The sequence below is a fragment of the Telmatherina bonti genome (genome assembly GCF_933228915.1).
Source record: "Telmatherina bonti genome assembly, chromosome: 1".
NCBI lineage: Eukaryota > Metazoa > Chordata > Actinopteri > Atheriniformes > Telmatherinidae > Telmatherina > Telmatherina bonti.
Genome location: NC_136619.1, coordinates 34,348,673 through 34,370,986, shown reverse-complemented (window position 1 = coordinate 34,370,986; position 22,314 = coordinate 34,348,673). Strand labels below are relative to the sequence as shown.

The following is a 22,314-nucleotide window of genomic DNA, read 5'->3' as shown; positions in this document are numbered from 1 at the left end:
GCATTTGCACCAGATGTGCACCAGATAAGGAAACGATATTCTCAGGGAGCCTCTACACAAAGGGCTACCCCCAACCAAGACCACCCAGGCCATCACCATGGGGGCCACCCGGGTCCGGGCAGACAGGACCCACGCCACAACCGTAAGGCTGCAGCGCTGGATCCCAACCCACCAGACAGGGACAGCCCCCACTGCAACACCCAAGCAGTCAGAGAAGGGGCAGCCCTTGGTGAAGAGGACCCCAATGAGGAGAGAGCTGGAGTGAAAACAAAGTTAAAATCCATTTAAAAAAATCACTGAAGATTACCTTCTGGTATCTCATATTTCTTCTGAGAAGATTATGGTTGACTGCTAACAATACAGGTTAACAATAATAATAATACACTGGACAATTTGTTTTTCTTGCTTTATCGCCTATTTGCTTAGTTAAAACCAAATAAGGTCCAAGATAACTAAATCAATTTAATTGTTTTCTACATAAGACAGGTAGAGCTAAAGCACAGTGAGTCACAAAGAAATAACTGATGTAATTTCATGAAGTGGGTGCGTTTGGATTCTTCAAACATGCAACCCAACATGAAACATGAAAGATGAAAGTAGCTGAGGAATGCTTTAGTATCATTCAGAACTGAACCCATCCCGTTATGTTAGAAGCTAGAAAATAAATATGGTTCAACTATACATTAATATCAAACATTACAAATATAAAATTGTTTATTTTTACTGAGATGAATTGCTAAAACCTTGACAGAACCATGTGCTTTCTGAATGAAGATGGTTTGATGAATAGATTGATTCATTTGGGGGTTTGTGGAGTTCACTGCACCATTTAGCAATGCAAAGTACAGAAAATACATGAAATAAAACCTCTACCTTAAACCTTCAGGATGGAGAAATCATCTACAAAAATATAGAAGCCTTTAACGCAAACGACTTTAAGGTACTAGTGGATATATATAACTCTCAAAATTTTCAAAATTTGTAGCTGATAATAATTCTACTCTGAGATGCTTTTCAGTGCAAAACACAAATAAAAATGATATTTTCCATTTACAGTGTATAATCTACAATTTATTGGAAGTTAGAGCAAAGTTTATTTTGAAGTAAAGCGGTGACCATGGCCCATTGCTAGATTTATAGATTTTTAGGTGAAGATTTTTGAAGTGAAACATCATATTAGGTGTAAAGACTGGAAATTATGACAAAAAGAACACCATTAAGCTTTAGAACTCAATACATTTACCATGTCATTAAATGATTTCCCGCTTTCTATTAATGTAAAATTTTTTTACAATCCCTTTTAATAAAATTGGAGGTTTAAAGGTTTCTGCAGCCTGCATTTAATCCATTTATCCGTTTATCTTTTGAAGTAGCAAGACATTCAGAAATTTTTCTCAAGGAGAGGCAATAGCCAGCTTGTTATATTGCCTTTCATTTTGCTGAAGAAGTGCATACAAACTTTTCTCAAACAGGAAACTTGCTTTGTGTGAATCTTCAAATTCTTTTCAAAACTTGCTTTCAGCTTTTACGGTTAGTTTTTTCTCTTCTTAAAGTCCTTGTATTACAAGTCTGAAGGCAAAACACATACAGCCCCTCCAGAGAATAACGGGCATCTTTCAGTTCTAAGGTGCAGCTCATGGGTATTTTGCAATAAATATTGTAGAATAAGTCTACAGAAAGTCTTTGGATATGACCGTATAATCATTTTCAGGTTGATTGGCAGAAGCAATTACTTGTCAAGCATCATTGCTGATGTCTTTCCTCCTTGGCATTGTGCTAAAGCTCCACACCAACATACTGCAAGATATTTGGCTTTTATAGATTACATCTGCTGATGATAATTTAATCACATGGTGGCCACGGTAACCAAGGAAACGCCACTGTGGACAAGAGTTACTGCAAAATGGGCTGTTTGCATGTTCTGTTGGACATCCAGGGCTTACTGATTTATTGTAGACAGCGGTGAGAGAATCAGGAGGGCTTCACAAAGGAAGCAGCGAATATACAAGTAAGCAACTACACTCTGGAAAACAATCCCACAAAGTCACAACTGATGATATTTATAAAAGATATATAACAAGATCCATTGCCCATGTAATGCTGCACCACTGCTGCAAACTGGAAGAAACACACAGCTGCTGGATCAGATGTATTTATTTAGCCTGTATGGACAAACCCACCGTAGGGTAACAATAGTTACTTTTTTTTTTTTTAATAGCGTAATACATAGAGTATTAATTACTACTAAAAGTTACTAGTTTTCGTTACTACCAAAAGTAACAATGTTACAGACTTGGTATTTCAGAGTATTTCAGAAACTGCTGATCTACTGGGATTTGCAAAGACAGGACATCTAGGGTTCACAGAGACAGGTCCAAAAAGAGAAAATACCCAGTTATGGCCCACGGTCTGGATGAAAATGCTGATTTAGTTTCAGAGGAGAAAATTGGATCAAACAAATATCTGTGGAAAAAAATTGAAGACAATTAATTTAAAAAAATTGTTACAACCTAAAGCTATGCAGAATATCATCTCTGAATGCACAACATGTCCAACACTGGAGCAGATGGGCTACAGCAGCAGAACACCACACAGGGTGTCACGCCTGCCAGCTAAGAGTGGGAAACAATTCTCACAGACTCAGCTAAATTAAACAACATATGATTGAAAAGAAAAAAAAAAAGTTGCCTGGTCTGAGGCGTCTCCATTTTAGCTGTGACATTCAGATATTAGGGTCAAAATTGGATGTAAACAGCATGAAAGCAAGGAACCATCCTGCCTTAGATCAGTGGTCTAGGCTGATGGTGGTGATATAATGGTGTAGGGGATATTTTCCATGTCCATTCCCGTTTGACTGCAGTGTACATTCTACTGACGACTACCGCCTGTATGATAATGCACCATGAAGCAAAGCTCAAATCATCTGAAACCAGTTTCTTGAACATGACAATAAATTCAATGACCTTCACAATCACCAGATCTTACCACCCATTTTTAGATGTGATGGAATATAAGATTATATACAAAAATATAAATAAATATATATATATATATATATATATATATATATATATATATATATATATATATATACACACACACACACACACATATATACACATTATATACATACATATTATATACATTATATACATACATATTATATACATTATATTACATAAGCTTTTGCTTCTACCCACTCCTTTTGAACATTTTGTCATCTCTTATTTCTATGTTTTGTTTTGCTTTGTTGTCTTTTTTTTTCTTGTTTTTGTTTTTAGATTTCATTATGTTCAAATAAACTTTTTCAACTCAATTCAATTCAATGGAACAGGATAGTATGGTATACTGGATAGTACAGTATACGGAGGATGGATTATCAATATGTTGCAAAATGTCAGTGGAATGTTTCCAAAACCTCATTGAATCTATGCCAGGAACAATTAAAGAGATTCTAAAAGTAAAGAAGGGTCAAACTTCGGAACTAGGTGTATCCTAATAAAGTAGCCGGTAAGTGTGTGTTCAAGCTAAATAAAATAATACAGTTGGTGCTCAGTGACAGCAGCCACTGATGCCATCAGCAGCAAAATGCAAATTCTGTCAGCGTTGCAATCAGGAGAAGACCATCAGTCTGATGACTTTCACCTTCTGAACCTGAACTTTAAACTCCTTAACCTTAGCTGGAAGAATGCACCACTTAATTGGTCTCTGCTGTTGCAAAAACCACACTATGAATGTTGTATTACTTGAGTAATCTCACAGAAACCCTTTTATTACTATGTAACAAAAAAACTAAATATATGTTTGATTATACTGTGATTTACTTACCAGGTGGGCGGCTCTCACATTCTTCTAAATGACACTTTTGAGAGCTTACAGGCTGTGGCTCATGGTCACACTGAGCTTGATCCACCTCTTCACCTGTTTCAGTCTTCGTGTTAACACATTTGATGAGTCGATGCTGCACTCCGCCCCCACAAGAGGCTGAACACTGTAAAAAAGGGGTATGATTTTGATGTTGTTTTAACACACTTTAAAAGACTGTTTTTTTTTTTATATATAAAAGGTCAAACATTTTCTATTTATTTCCTTCCCATCATCATCATAATCTTTGTAATATCATCGTTGTTTTCAGACCCTTCTCTTCTTGAGGAGTGAGCAATAACAGGTGATCAAAAGTCAACATACTTTCAGTTTACAGAATCAATCTTTGGGATCAAAATATCTATTCTTTTATTTAACAAATTTAGTACCTTTACACTGCCAACTCAACAACTGAATCCAGAGTCTTCTTTCCTCTCTTTACACAGGAAAAATCTCTTTCTAACACAAATGAACCTTGAGATGCACACATCTTATTCATCTTATAGCAAGCTTTTGTATGCAAATTCTTTTGGGTGGTCACGTGTTTAAAGAAGTTAATGCCAAATTTTGTGTTTTATACATAACAGTCCTGCATCAAAAAATAAAGCAGGTAATAATATTGCAATTCATCAGTATTATCAGATTGTATTAACTCCTTCAAACTCTTCAGGTAACATTCAGTGCGTTTGACTTTCTGCTGTTGCCAGCAAATATAAAAACAGAGACTAAAACCTACTGCTCTCTGCTTTGGAAAGCATTTGAATAAAGATTCATTTGAAAAACACATTATCAGAAAATTGCTGGTAGTTAAAAGATAATATTTATGTGAATGGACTCTAATCCTTTTATTTTGTCAATAGCAGTTTATCTAAGTGCATCTAATTTATGCTAAAGGTTAAGGTCCAGATGTGTCCTCCTGGAACAAAGATCAACATTAACCACAGGTTCTATTCTTTTCATCAAATATTTATTCTCACTTATTTATTTTACAAGTAATAAAAATCAAGCATTTTCCTGTGTTTTTTTTTTTCTTTTAGTTCGGTGTGATCGTGTTAGCTTAGAAAAAGGAATGATTTGTTACAAGCACAATTTTCCCTCTCTGCCTGTGGGACATTACCTGCCATTAACAGTGCAAGCTATACCTATTCCACATAATTGTATCAAGAGTAGGTAGGTAGGTACATACATACACACACATATATATATATATATATATATATATATATATATATATATATATATATATATATATATATATATATATATATATATATATATATATATATATATGTATATCTATGTATATACATACACACACACACACACATATATATATATATATATATATATATATAAATATGCATATATATATGCATATAAATAAATATGCATATATATATATATATAAATATGCATATATATATATATATATATATATATATATAAATATGCATATATATATATATATATATATATATATATATATCTATAGATATCTATATATATATAGATATATAGATATATATGTATATCTATGTATATACATACACACACACATATATATATAAATATGCATATATATATATATATATATATATATAAATATGCATATATATATATCTATATATATATCTATATATATATCTATAGATATCTATATATATCTATAGATATCTATATATATATATATATATATATATATATATATATATATATATATATATATATATATATATATATATAAATATGCATATATATATCTATATATATCTATATATATCTATATATATATATCTATAGATATCTATATATATATATAATATATATATATATATATATATATATATATATATATGCATATATATATATATATATATATGCATATATATATATATATATGCATATATATATATATATATATATATATATATATATATATAAGTATATAAGTAGGATCTGATAGCGCTCTGACATTTGTGATGTCCCAAACCAGTACATCAAATTCTAACTACATAATTAAATTTGAATTCTTATCCAAATTTAGAATTATTGAACACGTTCTTATCAAAGATCTAAGTAAGATAATCATCCCGATTTATTTGCTTAATTCCAACCAGTGTCTTCCTGCTCCATCTCATTTAATTAATTTCAGCGTTCCTTATTAATGTCAGAATTGAAAACCCGTGCAGACATCCATTAACCCATTCCATTAATAACCTTTTTTTAACTGTTTGGTTTCTTCTACTGTGTTGTTATCATCATTGTCAATAAATATGTAATCAATTCATCCGTTCTTGTCATAATTTCTGAATGCACAATTTCTGGTTCATTCATTCTTAGCATTTACTCCTTTAAATTGAGACTGTGTTTATTGAATTGGAGTTTATTTCAGGTGTCTCATCCGCCTGAATCTTAGGTTAATTAAAAGTGATGAGTGGTGCTCTGAGGTAATTAATAAATTAAGAATTAGTAGAGGCATATTCCGCTACATCTGCAATACCTCAAGCTTTGAAAATGAACAGGTGGAGGGACATTATAAATGTATATACTTGAATGGAAGTTAATTGAAATCTTACTGAGACCCCTTTTATGACTATAGACATAAAAACACATCCAGGCCAACTTATTGTTACACATCTCCTGAAATTTGCTTTGATACAATGAAGCGCTTGATCAGAGTGAAAACCTCAGTACCTGTCCCCAAGATCCGGTCAGCCACTGAACACACGGCTGGCTGTTGCATGGCTGAATGTTGCTGGGCTGAAGGTCCCTGTCGCATTGATTTTGCTCTGGACAGGTGACAATTCGCTGCTGCTCACCGCCGCCACACACCTCGGAGCACTGAGAAACACACAATATCAGAAGTGTGAAATCTCTGTTTAGGTCAGTGTTTCTCAAATCCAGTCCTCAGGACCCCCTGCCCTGCATGTTTTAGACACATTCCTCCTCCAAAGCACCCGAGTCAGACTATTGAACTTCCTTATCAAGTTCTTTGCAGCCTGTTAATGACCCCTTTATTTCATTCAGGTGTGTTAAAGTAGGGTTGCCTATAAAACATGCATGGCAGGGGGGCCTGAGGACTGGAATTGAGAAACACTGCTTTAGGTTAACTAACAGACATGAAACGCATGAAAAGACCATTATTTGTGATCCAGAAATCCAGAAATGGTAAAAATGGTAAAAAGTAAACTTTTTTTTTAAATGAACAGTCCTCACACCTAAAATAAGAATCAGCTGGGTGTTTGAACAACTGTTAAATTGAGATCCCCAAAAGTTACTTTAAGTCCTGCTATATTTTACCACCTGAGTAGCAAAAGGGGATAAAGCATAGACATCATATATACATAGACGCCGCACCGTATCATGCTGCCAAAATGAGCTGACGTCTCATCGCGCCGCCATCTTGGATGGGTCCACATGCGCCTCCAATGCATTTATTTGTAAGGTGTAGATCCAAACACAACAATAACTTCACCAGTTATTACCTGGTTATTTTTCTCATAGTTTGGTTTGTTACAAAGGGCAGAGATATTGCTATGATACAGATCATTGTAAAATATTAAAAAACAACATGCTTTTATGCTAAAACATTTTTATATGCAATTTAACTAAGACATAAGGTAGCTACAATATAAATAAATGTATGAATGTATTTGATACGAACATGTTTGTTTATTGATGGATTTGGATTTGTCTATCTTTTTTTATCTGGTAAAATTAATTATTCAACAATGTGAAATGTAATTTCCCACAACATGCTTTCAATATTTCGCCGGTTATTGCAACCGTATGCTGAACAAAATACGGGTATAGTTGCTGGCTTTCTCTTGACTACAGCGGACTCTTTCTTTTATTTACATTTATTAATTTATCAATATCGAGATACAGTTGTACAAAGTCTGAAAATAAAGTATTGTATTAAAACTGTACAATTCAGAAGTTACCCAGAAAAACACTCCGAGTGCAAACCTCCGCCAAGGCCTTTCAAAAGTTCCTGGATCCAAACGGTGATCTGGATCACCACCAAAAGTAAATCAGTTCTTCCTTTTCACATTTCCAACAAGTCCTGGAAATTTCATTAAAATCCATTCATAACTTTAGTTATCTTAAACACAATAGACAAACAAATAAAGCCGACATAACCTCCTTGGTGGTGGTAACTATGCTACCATGTAAAACACTCTGAGAAGCATCAATATCATATTTTTCCATAAACACTTCATAGAAGTAAAATTTACCACTTGCATTTAGTAGACTATTCACTGTGTTAATATCATTTATCAACCAGTTATGTAGAAAAGTGTTTTGTTTGTGTGTAATATATGCGCATTGTTCCACAAAAAAAAAAGTTTTGTGGGGAAACTACGTTGACTCTGCAGTAAGACTCGAAAGCGGAGACCCATCCAATATGACGGCGCCGCCGGTTCACTCTCCAGCGCTCAATGAGGCGTCTACGTATATATGATGTCTATGGGGTAAAGGGCCTTACTTAGGAGCCCCATGGTGATTCACCTCTGTTGTCAGACTGGAGACTTGAACCCAGGTCCTCCACTCCCTCATTAATGTCGACAGGTTTATTGTCGCTTGTGTCAAAAAAATATTCTGCTCACTTAGAAGTTTCTGAAGATGTAACTAAAATCCTTTTTGTAATGTTTTGATGAAAATCCGCCATGACACTTCAGTTTTGTCAGACAGAGACAAACTTAGATTCAGAGGGGTATAAAGCAGAAGTAGAAGTAAAAATAAAGTAGAAGTCCTGCCATGTTTTTGGATCTACCTGTGCATTTCGAACAAGTATTTTCACTAACAAGCTCATTTTACCCTGCAGTGGAGCTGAGCCAGTTAAATTCACCTGGTTGGAAAGAGCTGCCAGACAGGACTTCTACTTTCTACTTTATACACTTCTGCTCAGATTGTTCTGAAATGTGACTTTGTGGTGAGTTCAAACTCTTAAAAATTAAACACTTCTTATTTTTCACAGCAAAGAACAGCACCAAAGTTATCTGAAATATTCTTTTCAGAGCAAATTCTGTTTAATGGTTTGTTTTCAAATGCAATTTTGTTTAGCTTGTTATTGTTTGAAGGATGGCCTCAGAAGCCTCAGAAGTTTTAAATCTAGACTGGGAAGACAGGAAGAAACATATCAAATATTACACTAAGGCGCTGCCATATTTAAAAAAAATCTACAAAGTACCATCATGTAATTTCTGAAGGGCCTTTTTTATGATTCATATTTTGATAAGTGCCTTTGTGGTTATCAGCCAATTTAATCTGAAAGCACTCACGTTTCTTTGACAACTATTTCTATGCATCAATCCATTTTCAGAACCCACCTAACCTAACCTGCTTATGGGACTGAGGCATATCCTAGCAGGTAGAAGGCGAGAAGCAGTGTACACACTGGAAGGGTTGGTAGTAAAGTGTTTAGAAAATCTGTTATTTTGACATTGCAAACAACTTTTCCGACAAATGGGACTTGATTAAAAGTTGCTGCAGGGACACCGATGTAAACATCAATCACTGCACATTGATGTAGTGGGATAATTATTTACAGAGTGGTATTACTGTTCATTCAGAGCCACTTCAGATCAGCAGGTGTGTTGTTGCAGTTGTTATGCATGTACGTCTTTTCTCAGAATAAGCATTTCTGAGAACAAGAGAGTGTTGATTTAAAATATTACTTGAAGTCCTTGTTGACACCTCAACAAGGATGTACATCGTGACAAATGCTCATGTTTTTGTAGATATTTTGGTGTAGGTTTATTCATGCAACATATACAAATGGATATCCTTTAATCTTGTTTATGATTACCTCTAGACTTAAGCTTAATGACAGGTTAATGTTGGAGAAATGCTTTCATTTCACATGAAAAATATGCTCCATGTTCCCGGTATGAACAGAATGGAGGTGCATGGTGGGGAGGCTTTGCTGGACCGAGGGGGCCTCTGAAGACCCAGTGTCCAACTGGTTTTCCTAGTGTCCCTGCTGGAACTGATGTTTGTGAGAACCTTAAGCACCCAGTCTCAGGATACATCCTAGCTTTGTGTATCATCCCAAAAAACTAAGTGCGAATGATGACAATATTTCTGTGAAGCTACAAGTGCTTAATTGCAACAGTTTTTCTATAAAGTTGAACAGAATGTGTGACACGGAATTGAAACTAGTAATACAAAAGAAAAAACAAGTTGGTCAGGTGTTATTGAAATATGTACAAAACACTTCGTAAGTATATAATTTGTATTTCATACAACTTTCCATCATGCATCTATGATTACTTTATCAGTTCCACAAAGTAATGTTGCCTTTTATAGTTGCTTTTTTCTTTCAGGGTGGTTTCCAGATACATGTGATCTTTATTATTTTCCTTGACAGGAAAAAAGTCTGTAAGAGAGGATGATGACATGCAGCTAAATGTCTCAGGCCAGGAACTGCATATGTGGGCCAGCTGCGTTGAGCTACAGTCGCTGTACATGGGGAACTGTCTCAGTCAATTTGAGCTACATGACACCAATGTTAAAAATCTTTCACTTTCTTTCGAGAAATTCCAGAAGACAAAAATTAAGGTGCAATTTTGAACATTTTTCAGAGATTATTAGGATCGGAAGGATGAATATCCAGGTAAACATGACTAACATACAAAACCAAAGGTACAGCAGCAGGCTATGTGAAAACTACAGGTAACTGGGTTCACTAAACCAGATGCGATTGATGATTTGGTATGATGATACGATATTGTCAAGATTATTCTCATATTATTTCGGAATGGAAATAAAGACTTGGTACAGACGCAGGCCTTGGCTTTAATTTGAGGATATATAAAAAAAAAAACAAAAAAAAAACCAAAGTCAAATATAATAAAATTCAGTGGTTAATGTGTCAAAACTTTGAAACCAGTAACAAATACACTTTTGAAAATGCTTTCAGCCCAGATGCAATTTCATTTGAAAACATGAGACGTTCTAGTTGTAATTCCACTGTCTACAATTATGATATTGCTGCATGAAAAATAATAATAAGACACATAAAATTCATTTTAAAACAATTTCATATCCAAGTTGCTGCATCATATTTTAATGTTTCATTGTTTTTTCATTCTCTCCAGGTCAGAAATAAGAGAATACACAGTGGCACATTTTCACAAATGTTAGAGTTTGTTTTATTTTGCTCACCTGACCCCATGAGGAGGTGTACCAATGGAGACACTGCTGCAGGTTGCAGGGCATTTGAGTTTGGGGCCTGGGGGACACGGCTCGGCAGTGGAAAGGTCGGAGAGGTCGCTGATTCCTGAGGTCAAAACATTTGACCTCTCGTAACTTAATGCCACCTTCACAATTTTTGGAGCACTGGAAACAGAGGATATATGATCTGTATGGACACTGTTAGTCTTACAGCAGCCTGCAGGTTTCTGCAAGTCTGATCCAACTAAAGCTGCTGGTAAGTTTTCACAAGATGTGAGTCATTTGCAGATCCAGGCATGAATTCCAATAATTCACAACAAGAAAATCTAGAAACATCCGTTCAGGACAAATGATAGTTTGCAGCTGCTTTCAAAACCAGTTAAAACTGAAAAATACATTTATGAAGAGCAATTTAAAAAAATGTTTAAGAAATAAATAATCAACACTGAGGCAATAATGATTAAAAGATTAGTGAAAACAACAAAAGGGCAATACTTGTCAAACTAATTTTCATTTTATAACATAACAAGTCTCACCTTACTCCATTCTCCGGCCTTCCACGTGGAACAAGGGCGCAGGTAACACTGTCGAGCTGGTGCAGGCCTCTTAGCTGGATGACAGTCTGACTCTGACCCAGTACTGCAAGTTAAAGTCCTCCAGACAGCACCCAGACCACAGCTGGTGGAGCACTGCCCACAAACATAATAATAGGTGAGAATAGCATCTCGAAAGCTGAAAAGCAAAAGAGTGTAAGTGACAGATCCACAAACTGTCAGATACACCCGCCTGGTTATTTACACTTTGCAGAAAAGTATCAGATGAACATGCAGCTCTGGTGTGCACGTGACACCTCAACAAGGATGTGCATCATGACAAATGCTAATGTTTTTGTGGATATTTTGGTGTAGGTTTATTCATGCAACATATACAAATAGATATCCTTTAATCTTGTTTTTGGTTACCTCTAGACTAAATCATGTTTCCAAACATGCGTTCTGGATAAAAATGTTGCTGTGGACAATAAAACCTACTGCGAATAATGTGCAATACTTACAGAACTCCAGTTACCAGTAATCCAGTAGGCTGCTCCGCCAACGTGAGTGGGCGCTGAAGTTTGGACGGATGTTGGGACAGTAGATGGCCGCTGACTGAGTGGATGAGTCAGGACAACAGCAGGTGTTGGTGATCCTGCATGCTGTGCTGGAATAGTGTGCAGCTGAGGAGTGTTGTGTGTGCTTGCTGGAGACTGCTGTGAAGAGCCAGTGTGACTGTTAATGCTGCTCCCCGTCATTGGGGTAATGATTATTTCATTGTAGTCAAAATCAGTTAAATCAAACAATGAAGGCTGGGATGTGGTGTCTGTTCCAGTTGTTTGAGCATAGACCGGGCTTGTAGGCATCTGTTCAATAGAAACTGTCAGGAAATCAGCTGGAGGAGACAGAGTGGCTCCCTTAGGTTTTGTAGGAGGTATAATATCTGTTCCAGTTAAGGATGTGGGATCGTATGAGGCCTCTTGGTTACCTGAGGTAAGTAAGGATGGAATGGGAACGGGTTTCTCAGAGGAAGGAGGTGAAGTTGTACTGAGGTCATGACTGCTGTCCCACAAGTTGCTCTCAGTAGTTTTATATACTGTATCAAAATAGTCCAGATCGTTCATTGTGAAAACTCCAGGAAAATTTGTGGACTGAATAATAATCTGAGGTATTTCTGAAGCATATTCGTCAAGATAAACGTCAGTCTGAACTTCTGGTGTGGGACTCCCCAAAAGTTCTAAGCTTTCTGTATTGTCTTGCTCTGCAGAGATGTAATCGTCCTGAGCACTTGCTGTGACAATTGTTTGATATGTGGGAGTGGGGGCAGTATGTAGTGGTGTCACAGTGAAACCCTCAGAAGGCTTTTCCTCTTTACTGAAATAATTAGCTTTCTCTTCAGATTGCCTCCATTTTTCCTCATGTGCAGGCTGGTTTGTGGTGAAAAGCAGACTTGGCACTGTGCTAATATTTTCAGGCCCCTGCTGACTTTTGCTCTCTTCCACTGTTTGTGAATGTTGGGTTGATGATGACAGTGGTGGTCGAGTGGTTGAAACAGGCAGGAGATAATCATCATACAAGAAGTCAGATAGATTGTCAGAATCCAATTGCACAGAACTGGCCTGTAAATTGTTTGCGTTTGTACGATGCGACTCTTCAGTATTCACCTTTGAAACGCTAGGAGTAGAAGAAGTAGCTGTCGGAGCACTTGCAGTTTCCATGCGATGATTGTCCTTCACACTGTGAGTTGGCTCGGACCCCTGTGGAGAACTGAATCTGTGGCTACCCTCTGAGTCTTCTTCATTGCCCTCAAAGTCATCAAATAAATCCTCATGAAAGTTAATAAAGTTATAGTCATAGTAGAAATCATCAACTTGAACGTGGTTTTCTTGAGGGTGTTGAATATTTTCAATGTTGTTGTGGTAGTGGAAATCTCCATCCACAATGTCATGCTTTGGCTGGGCTCTGGTTGTGCTGTATTTGGACGGAGTTTTTACTTCAGGAACTGGGTCGATTTCATTGAGGACATTTTTGCTGGACCAGCCACTCCCAGACCATTCAATTCCTCCAAAATTATCCACAACCTGCAGGCAGTCTTGAATATGGCAGGGTGTGATAGTTGGAGGTTTCTTTTGAGGGTCACAGTCAACACCGGTGTTTCTAGAGCAGGTTACATTACGGTGACGGACTCCACTGCCACAAGTCAGGGAACACTGCATGGAAAGATGAAAGAACCACTGTGATAAATGGTATGTTTACATCATATCACTTGACAGAAAAGACAAAAAGAAACACTGTGAAACACATATCGAAATATAAAAAAATGTCATATCAATATGTGATTTAAAATAAGTGAAGAAAATGTGGGAAAATATCAGTTAAATGCAGTTATTTAACTTTAAAATAACCAATTATAGCCAACATAAAATATAGTCTCCCCAAACCATATCATACCATACCGTATCACACTTTACCAAACCATACCGTATTGCACCATACCATACTGTACCATACCATACCATATAGCACCTTACCGCACCATACCGTACCACACCATATCATACCATACCGTACCGTACACACCGTATTACACCGTACCATACCATACCGTATGGTATTGCACCGTACTGTACCTCACCACACTATACCTTATAGTACCATACCTCACCGCACAGTACCATACCAAACAATAACATACTGTATTGTACAGTATAATAGTAAAATCACCACAAATGAAATCCAGCAAATAACTGAAAATGAACAAACTACAAGACCATACGATAAAACATCAGACGTGTACAAACATGACATAAGGGCAAGAAAACCCTGATACAATAAGACCAATCGACACAAATAAGATCAAATAAAGAAAGGAAGCCTCACTGAGATTGAAAGCCATGCAAAACTCCTCATGCAGCGGCATAAAGGTCTTTTCACATCTTAGTTGCACATTCATAGCAAAACAACCCCCCCCCCCCCTCAATTCCATAGTTTCTCTTTACTAATTCACACTTGCCAAACAGAGGCAGCTTAGTGTGTGCTTGTACACATGAAGCCAGCATTTCCTATTCATCTAAGTGTCAACGTTACCATTTGGTACAGTGACAAGCTCTGCAATGCTAACTTGATGTGTATGAACACATACTGAGATGGAAACATTGGGACTCTGTTACTACCCAGCTCTGTGGCTGAGAGATGCATTAGCGGTGGATCAACTTCAATCCCCTTCCCATTCTGCCTCTGCACTTTTACACAAGACACTAATACACAAAAAGGTGCTTTCATACCAGCTTAAAAGACATACTGTAAGTAAAAAAAACCAAAAAAAAAACCAACAAAAACCTTGAGACAGCCCATTAAGTATCATCAGCACAGCACAGACAATCTCCAGCTTCTGTGTTCTTTCTCTCCAGGACATCGCAAACCCTCTGCTAAAACCTCTGCTAAAACCATTTTCACAAACTTTTTCTACCCTGCTAGTTCCCTGTTTGACCTTATGTCCTCAGAAAGGGAATAAGGGTCAACTAATACATGTAGTACCAGTTACATATTCTTCTCCAAGACCACTGACTTACACAATCAACCCACACGAAAAAAAAAAAAAAAAAAAAAAAAATCTAAAGGTTGTGATCCCAAACTAAATGTGTCACCCTTGGAACCTGGCGCCTAATTTTTTGGGCTTCTCTTCAAAAATTGCAGAGCCAAGTGAGTATGAAATGAGTATACCGCTGCGAAAACAAAATCTGGAGACAGAGTTAATGGAATTCTTGTGATATTTGTCAAGATGTGTAAATATCAATATGTGTTTTACTGATGAAGAATAAAGGAAGAGGATTCACAGCACAACTGGGAGATGTTTTGATCCTGTAAAAATATACTTGGGATGAATATGCATATCCATTTGGAACGATGCAGCTGTTGCACATTGTATCACAGGACAATATGTAAACATTATCGTACTTGTTCAAACGGGCACTTTGGTGAATAAACTGGATCACAGATATGAGTGAATGTGCAGATCATATCAGATATTCCCTCTGGGTGCAGAAATAGGTTGTACATATAAAAATGAACATGTTGTGAGATCACATCTGGGTTTGGGGACTATTTTGCATGTGGTGTGAAAAAATTCCATCTGCTCCAAAAATTATTAAATGCAATGAACAGAAAAAAAGAGTAGGAGGAATTTCTTTTACAAACTGTTGAAATGTAAGTCAGGGATATTTCTGTGTCTTTGCAGTTCACTTTTAATTCATTTCCTTTTGAAACACACGGTTGTGGACTGGGTAGACTCACTTTTGACCAGCTGCCAGTGGTCCAGTCAGCTGGACAGCGGATGTGTGTGTTGCAGGAGGATATGGAGTCAGGTTTGGGCATGTGCTCACAATCACTGGGCTCCAGAGCTTTTTGTTCCTCGGCGCTCACTGCCTGGATGCAGAGGACCGTCCTTTTCGCCAGACCTAAGCTGCCACAGCTTGCAGAGCATTTCTGCCAATCTCCGACCCACCATCTGCATACAGAAACACAAAAGACGCAAAGATTTCCAATTGCGTTGTGCATTTGAGATGAAAAACTACTTCACATTACCACTGTGCGAATGGTTATGACTTGCAAATGTGGCTGTGTTACAGAGCTTTGTTCAGTATGACTTGATCCTTTCCAGCATGAAATGCTCTTATTGTGTTTTTCAGGTTCCAACAGGATGACTTCAAATCCGCTGAATAACACACAACACATTTTAGCTGGAGTTGTTCATTTCTGATTGTGGAAGTGTCCATACAGTGAGGAAACAGAAGTCACACAGACGTTGTGTGTGAAGACAATTACAAAGAAGACGAGTGAGTTCCTGAAACTGCAGAGATGTACAACCTTAAACTTCTACAGATCACGTCAACATCAATATTTTATTAACAGTCACATTATTATCCTTTGATGAAACTAGTTTGGCCTTTTTGCTTCAGTCAGTAGTTGTGCACATTAAAAAAAGGTATGTCAAATCATTGTTGATGATACATCTTGTAGAGAACCAACAGATTTTCAACATTTGGAATAAAATCCACAGAAAAAGGAACAACTGTTTCAGCACCACTTCAGCTCTCACACCATGAGGATTTGAAGTTGGGCTGGTTCCTGTGTTGAAAAGTCCACTTCCAGGAGAAAATTGATCTTTTCTGCAGAATTTACTACAAGTTTCAGAGCCACGCTTGGGTGGAGGTAAAAATATCTGTCAAGAAAGGTGTTTTTGATCTCAAGTTACCCGGCAGCTGTGTCCTTTTCTTTGATTGAAAAAGGAAAAAGTAACAATAATCTGTCTTCAAGGGTGAAAAAAGTCAAAAGAAAAAACACAGTATGCAACTCTTATTCTTAAAATTGCCACAACATTAGCAATGTTATAACACAAAAGAATCAGTTATGCAGCTTCCATTCACACTAAAAATCACACTAAAACTGTGAATTAGCTACAGTATCACAGTACTGGTCTCTGGAGAGGGTCATAAACAGGTATCTTGTATCTGTCAACACTACTCGAGTCATTTCGCAAATAATTTCTGAATGGTGAACTCACGCGGCTGGACATGGATCCTTGTTGCAGCTGGTTTGGTTGTCGTCAGGTCGGGTGATGGGGTCACAGAAATGCTCCTCGACTATTCCAGTTGTCTTTTCCACACAGTGAACAACCTGCCTCTGAACACCTCCAAAACAAATAGAGTAAAAACAAAAAAAAAGCTTTTTACTGAAGTGCTTGAACAAATTTTTCCTATTTCTTTTCCTTTGCCAGCGCAGCAGGAAGAATCCAACACGGTTTTTTTTAAAAATTAAAATTTTTTTTTTAATAAGATTTTGATTACCAGCATCAATCACATAGCTTTGTAAGCAAATAAAAAAATAAAACCTCATCTTATGGTAACTACAAATATATTTCAGTAACCACCACAGTGAACAATTATGCATCAAGGTTTGAAACAGCATTACCCACAGCAGCACATCTAAGGACTTGCCTCCTCCGGCTGTCACAGGTTTATCTCATCCTTCCGCCACACTTTCATTCCTCTCACCTTCCTGAGGGGTCTATCAGTCTGTCGAAGCAGGAAACAACTCCCAAACTCCTGCTCAGATCCTTCTCTGGGCCACAAAGCACATCTGATAGCTAATTTATGCCTTCACAGACTACTTTTGAAGGTCAAGACAGCAGCCTTGATTGGAAAGCAGACAGAGACTTGATACTTAAATGCTAAGGAAGAGAAGGGGTGAGGAAATACACCCCAGGTGTTGTTTTTGGCAATAAAACAGATTATGTTCTGTGATCTTGCCCTGTGGCAGACATTTTGGTCTGATGCATTCTGAATGTGGGTGAAACAGGGACACTGATATTTCCCAGAAGAGAGCGAGAGAGAGAGAGAGAGAGAGAGAGAGAGAGAGAGAGAGAGAGAGAGAGAGAGAGAGAGAAACCCTCTGATGTAAGGAGAAGCTATTTTCTCTACAGTTATACTAAAAATTGCTACCAAAGCCAGGATCACAAATGAGGTTAAAAAATACATACTCTGCTTGTTTGAACTTGCATAGACGTGCAACTTATTGAACTTGCAGCAATGTTGTTTGAAAAGCTGCTCCATTTCTGCGGGTAATTCTTACTCCGTCAGCACTACGCCTGCAATCCTCCCTTATCACAAACAACTGTGCAGCACTCCTGTAAAACACATCTGTCTCCATTATGACACATGCTGTGATAAACCTCCAAATACTTCTGAGCCACTCAAGCTGCAGGCGACACATAAAAAATGTTTCCACCATCAAATGTTCATCAGGAAGCAGATAAGTAGATACAGATCAAAATCATGCTCTTATGATTTACACAGAAAGGAAAGGCACAAAAAAAAAAATTCTTCGACTGGAAAATTGATTGCAAATTTTTCCAAATGAGCCTGTTTGTGAGATTAACTTTATAATGAACTCTTGAATCCAGAATTATTCATTAGAATAATATGCACACAACAGACATTCAGTTTTACACGTGATAACAGTCTTTGCACATTATTTACCACAAACGATTTGACTTAATTGTACATGAGCTATGATGTAAACTATGGCATGACACAGGCTTACGATAATCCTGCCCAGAGATGGAAACTGTAAGAGAACACTGTGAATGTGAAATATTATGTAAAGCCGCATTATGTTGGAGGCTGATGAAATAATTACATGTATTTGCAATTATCCCCATTATGGTTCAATAAAATAATTTTTAAAAAAGTAGCCCCAAACCACTGTGTCACCTTACAGAGAAAAAAAACACTTGGCATTTATTCCTATGAATTAACACAATGGACATGTGACATGATAATTGGGATGTTGTTTCTGAGACTTTTATGTACATCTGTGTCTGTGCTGTGGGACTTTTTCCTGAGGTGGTGAGGGGGATGTGGTGAAAATACTGGATTAAATGAATGCTGTATTGTATTATGTGCCAGAGAGGCGACTGGATCAACAAAGTCAAAATCAAAGCCTTCTGTACGGATCATGCAGCTTGTTGCCTTTATTAGATCTGGCATGATCAGAATTGATGAAAGCTTTGTTGTTGTCCTTGAAAACACCATCTAAAAATAAACTTTTATTGAAACCAACCACCGCTTTCTAAACAAGTTTGCCATTTATTCACTGGACATGCTTTTAAGTCTTAAATTTGTCAATGAGAACAAAACATTTCATTGATTTCCTTTCATTCTCTCTCTAAAGGCCTAACTGAACTATATGGTTCAGCAGGTGAGTTTAATACACCAACTCTTCATAGATCAGACGACCAAAACCCACATAAAGAGAGAACCAAACTAGTTAATGGTTTTTACAGACTTATCTAAAAGACAGACATGGAATATGAAATGTTTAGGCTCTGTCTTCTTTTTACAGTTAAATAAATAAATATGCCTGCATAAAATTAAATGTGCAATAATTACCATTTCACTGTGAAAAAGATATGGTACGTAATCCACAAAGTGCATATTATATCATGGTCTCATACGTGTCCAGAATCTTCTGACTCAAAATGAAGGCCAGTCCAAGTCAGTGTGTTTATATACACATTTAAATAAATGAATAAAACATGGAAAAAAACTTCATGGATATTTAAATAACAGAGGCAGCAGAAGAAAGGACAAACTCTCAGGTATGTTTAAAGCAACGGAGGGAGAATATCTACACTCATGGAGGGTAAATTGCCCCAAAGATGTTTAGTTTGTAATAAAAAGACACAACTCCCCTATGAGCTTCAATCTACAAAACCCCACCCCTCCCCAAAATAGCCAAAAGCAAGGGTAAGATAAGAAGACTTGACTGCCCAAGAGGGTTGAATTGGTAAAAATGCTTTTCGAGATAAATGCCACTAACCCATGTCGAATAACCGCTCGCGGGTCCAAACGGTGTTCAGTCCCTGTTAGACATGAATGTCACAGAAAAAAAAAAAAGTGTGTTTAAAGCATGTGGTGCTTTCAGTCCATACAGCTAATTTTTCATCTTCATAACAACAACTCAGGGGATGAACTCTTTTACAAGTCAGCCAATTAACTTATATGTACACTGACACTTATGCATAATTAATAATGTAGCCATGCTGTGTGACAGGTATGTGCTGCTAGCTGCTGGCAGGATTACACCGCAGCTAAATCGAGTCACTGACCCACATGTGTCTGCTGCATTTGTGGCTTTCATGCCTGACAGGGTCTGTTTTGTTTTTCCTTGCAAATGTCAAAACCTTGCTTCAGAGGAGGATAGCTGATAGGCTGAAAATCTGTGTGCTTTCAGTGACCACCTTCAAAGCAGTGAAGTGGGATGAGGAGCTGAATTTATATAAATCAAATTTAACACTATAAAGCCAAACATATATGAAATACATGAAGTTTCTGAGAAGTTTTGCATCACTTTATGGTAAAAGTCCTGTTGAACACAATCTGATACTTGTCTTCTGCCCTCTAATAGATATCAGGAAGCAAAAGATTACAGAATAATTTTTTTTTTTTTTTTTTTTTATATATCGCATATAAATAAATGGTAGATATCTTCCCCAAAAATGGTTATGTTTTTTTTTTTTTTTTTATTATGTTTGGTTAAAAAGCCAAGTAAAGACCTCATATTCAAAAATTGGACTTTTCTTATCATTTTTTCAAAGGTCAGACTTTAAAGGGTTAAAGAGCACCATCATATTTCATAAGCATTATAAGTTTTATAAGCATTATCAGAAGCTATTGGTCCTAAAATTTCAGTGTCTTTTATTTAATTTAAAAAATCAGAGAAGTGGGAAGCATGGAGAATCACTCTTAGCCTCAGAGGCAGGTGAACTTGTGTTCTGGCAGTATATATTTGCGCAGAAATAAAACACGTACACAGAAAAAAAAAGAAGAACCAACACCGAAGATAAGCGTAGACGAAAATGAAAAACTGAACCTAAACAAGACTTAAACTACTTCAGCACAAATCCTCGAACCCCAAAGCACTGGACAATCAATGGACTCAACTGGAGATTCACAAACTGTAATTTACTCCTCCGCAAAAAAGCTCCTCCGAGTCAAGTCGAAACAAGATCATTGTAAACTAAATAAATGGTTTGAGTGCAGTGAGGAGCTTTGAAACATTTACTATAAGTGCAAAAAGAGTTTGAGTGCCTATAAAGTGGGAATGAATGAGCAGGTAGAAGAATCAGCTCTTTTGCCTTCATTCAACTTAAGTTTAAAAACTGCATAAAAAGTTCTTTGTCTTTTCCTTCTGCAGAGGTTAAAGTAATAAAATAGCTCCCATCATCCTCAGATGTGCTCACTCTCTTTTTGACAATTTTTAAAAATATTTTAAATACAACACAAAAGGTTGTTGTTGCGTAAAGACGAAAGCACACTTCTCAATTTCAAGGTTTCATATATTGGTGCATGATAAAAAGAAAGAGCAAAGGCGGAAAAGTGAAAATATGTGACACCATAATTCACCATGTCATTTTTCTTTTAAAAAGCTAAGACAAAATGCAGAAGCAGGACATGAAAAACCACAAAATTCACCGCAATAAAGCTGGAATGGAAGCAAGTTCAGGTTCTGCCAATCAGATAGAGTTGATTGCTTGTTTAATCATCATAAAAATGAGCAACTCTTTAAAAAGCAGACGTTTTGGCTGTTCGCGGCTTTGAAGCGTTCAGGTTTGTGTTAAGTCAAAAGCAAAGAGAACCAGTGATGTTGAAAAGTAATTCTTCCAGCCCATTTATCTTGTAAGCACCTGTGGATTTTCCAAAATGGTAATACCATTACCACACGCTGCATTTCATTTTTCATCACTGTATATTTATTTTTTACCAGCCATTAAATACATGTTGGCTTAGCTTTAAATTGTACAGTTTTTTTCTGTGTAAAATGCAAATCAGCACAAACCTTTCATGCTTTGAATTGATCAAACACTCCTCAATGCCAAAACATTCATTGTGAAGCCAAGTGTCTGACAGCGAAAGCTTAGCTGGAACTCATTTATGAAATAAAAAATTATTTGAAATCCAAAAAATGCTCATTTATAAAAGCAAAATCGAGAAAAGGATCGAGGTGCTGCAGGGTGAGCTCAAAACCCTGAGCTCACCCTGACTGAAGGCTGTTGTGTACAAATGTCCACAAATCTCATTGAACTGAATATTAAGGGTCCAAAATTCCTCCGTTATGATGGGAGAAACTGGTGTCATGCAGAAAAATATTATTTCAAGTTATTGCTGTTGAAGATGCA

The 22,314-nt window shown here is 36.7% G+C and overlaps 1 protein-coding gene across 1 annotated transcript in view; it reads right to left on the bottom strand.

The window, feature by feature from the left end:
• Nucleotides 1-22,314, bottom strand: part of adamts7 (a disintegrin-like and metallopeptidase (reprolysin type) with thrombospondin type 1 motif, 7) — a 133,505-nt gene that overhangs the window by 36,878 nt on the left and 74,313 nt on the right. Inside the window, exons 16-22 of the mRNA XM_079264624.1 lie at nucleotides 17,140-17,266; nucleotides 15,870-16,083; nucleotides 12,098-13,786; nucleotides 11,580-11,732; nucleotides 11,035-11,208; nucleotides 6,559-6,705; nucleotides 3,829-3,991 (exon numbers count right to left, since the gene is read on the bottom strand). Coding sequence (XP_079120750.1) covers nucleotides 3,829-3,991; nucleotides 6,559-6,705; nucleotides 11,035-11,208; nucleotides 11,580-11,732; nucleotides 12,098-13,786; nucleotides 15,870-16,083; nucleotides 17,140-17,266 — 2,667 coding nt within the window. The remainder of the gene's footprint in view (nucleotides 1-3,828; nucleotides 3,992-6,558; nucleotides 6,706-11,034; nucleotides 11,209-11,579; nucleotides 11,733-12,097; nucleotides 13,787-15,869; nucleotides 16,084-17,139; nucleotides 17,267-22,314) is intronic.